The sequence below is a fragment of the Fopius arisanus genome, unplaced genomic scaffold (assembly GCF_000806365.1).
Source record: "Fopius arisanus strain USDA-PBARC FA_bdor unplaced genomic scaffold, ASM80636v1 scaffold00021, whole genome shotgun sequence".
Taxonomy (NCBI): Eukaryota; Metazoa; Arthropoda; class Insecta; order Hymenoptera; family Braconidae; genus Fopius; species Fopius arisanus.
In genome coordinates, this window is record NW_011887760.1 from 1,466,471 (window position 1) to 1,468,333 (window position 1,863).

Consider the following 1,863-nt stretch of genomic DNA (forward strand, 5'->3'; position numbering starts at 1 on the left):
AATGGTATTGGGTAGGACTACCATCAAAAAGACTGTGATGGTAGACACACTTGAAAACACCCTCACCTTCCAGAGGCTCCATATCAGGGCTGCCAAAGTCATTGAAATCCTCAAATGGTACTTCATTCTTGAGAATTTGCTGTAGCCACTTGTTGTTCTCTGCACCTTGGACGTAAATCTGTGAAACATTTTTCAGAATATTATTCACATATTCACTCAATGTCTCGTATTTGATATCTCCAGGAGTGTTCCTTTGTACTTGGGAAGCAATTCATCCCATTTATATGGTGGATCCACTAAAACTGCCACATGCACGAACTTTCCATCACCATCAAGTTCTAGGGCGGAAATTGCAAATTCCTTCACAACAAATGCGTTGCCAAAATTTTTGAAACCTTCAATATCAATGACAACTGCCATATTGTAAAAGTAACTGTGAATGTTGCTCAATCCTCTAGCAATCAACTACCACTGAATAGCTTGGGTGGATGGTGTGCACATCTCCAGAATGTTGAAGGGAGTGCGGGAGCACCAATTTGCACACGTTTTCATAATGTTAGTTTCAAAAATACCTATCCGACTCTATGGCCTAGCGATACCGAGAAAGCAAAACCCGTTGAAAATTTTACGAATTGTTTTTCCGTTGGATTTCTTGGTAAACATGTTTTCAATTGAACTGTGCCGACCCGATCACGTGTTCTTAATATTGATACAATGATCATTACGGTGGACGGGTGCTGACATTTTTATAGATTCCAAGTTCTCCAGCTACATGATGAGAAAAAAAAATGTGATTGGAGGGGGATCTCTCGCTAGGTAAATGAGATCTTTATAGCTTATAAGGAATCTCCTTCCCAGCACAGAGCATTTGATTCTGTGACGTGAGTGTTAAAGTGCTCTGCCTTTGTGATGTCTGTTGATGCTGACCAACCAACAAGGAATAGAATTTCAACTTGTGAAGTGATCACAATTCGTCAATTTATTCAAAAGTTGGAAACTTCGGAGAGGATGAAGCGAGATTTGCAATGGTATGCAATTGAATCGATCAGCTCGTCAGATGGAGAGCCAGAGATTGGAAACTTTACTGACAGTGATGATGGTGATGATGATGCTTGGGATGCTCCTAACCCATTAGATCCCAACAGCATCTCACCTGATGTGAGTGAAAACGTGGATGATTTGCCAGAGAGTTCAGTACCTGTGGAGAAGGGGATTGTAGACTCTCCCGCAAGCCCGGACCCCGAGTCTCCGGAGAGTCCAGCAGCTGTGGAGAAGCCGACTGTAGACTCTCCAGCAAGCCCGGACCCCGAGTCTCCAGAGAGTCCAGCAGCTGCGGAGAAAGGACTTGTAGACTCTCCAGCAAGCCCAGATCCAGAGTCTCCGGAGAGCCCAGCACCTGAGGACTCTGATTCAATGGAGATGGATCCACCTGACTCTACTATATCAGAGGTAGCACCAGTGATTCCAGCGAATGTTGAGACTGCACCACCCAATTCAGCGGATGACACAGAACCATTTGTTCGAGTGGGGGAAGCTGCCTGTCCACCAGCAGATGATGATGATGATATGGAACCTGTTCGAATTTTCGTGCCCGAAGAATGGGAAGGTGTGATGTCTGAAAGAGCTATGATGAAAAAGCTGTGAGAAATCATCAATCGTCATCATAAAGTTGGTGGAACGTTTGTCACAATGGGAGATGTTCGAGCCAAGCTGATCTTCTGTCCTCATGGAAATATTTACTTTCGACCAATGGGATCATTTAAACATCCCAAGCGATTGTCAACCAATATTAAAATCTATCCAGAGGTAACTTAATAACAAAATTCTACCATCTTATCAATCTGCTAACTCAATTATTAATTT

General features: G+C 43.2%; 1 protein-coding gene across 1 annotated transcript; it reads left to right on the forward strand.

Annotated features, from left to right (window-relative positions):
• Position 1: 1 nt before the first annotated feature.
• On the forward strand, positions 2-1,606 carry LOC105264489 (vegetative cell wall protein gp1-like; the record flags this gene model as incomplete). The annotated part of the gene is made up of 3 exons (XM_011301389.1): positions 2-117; positions 1,050-1,297; positions 1,361-1,606. Coding segments are annotated over exons 1-3 (610 nt in total), but the record flags the coding sequence as incomplete, so codon positions are not given.
• Positions 1,607-1,863: the final 257 nt, after the last annotated feature.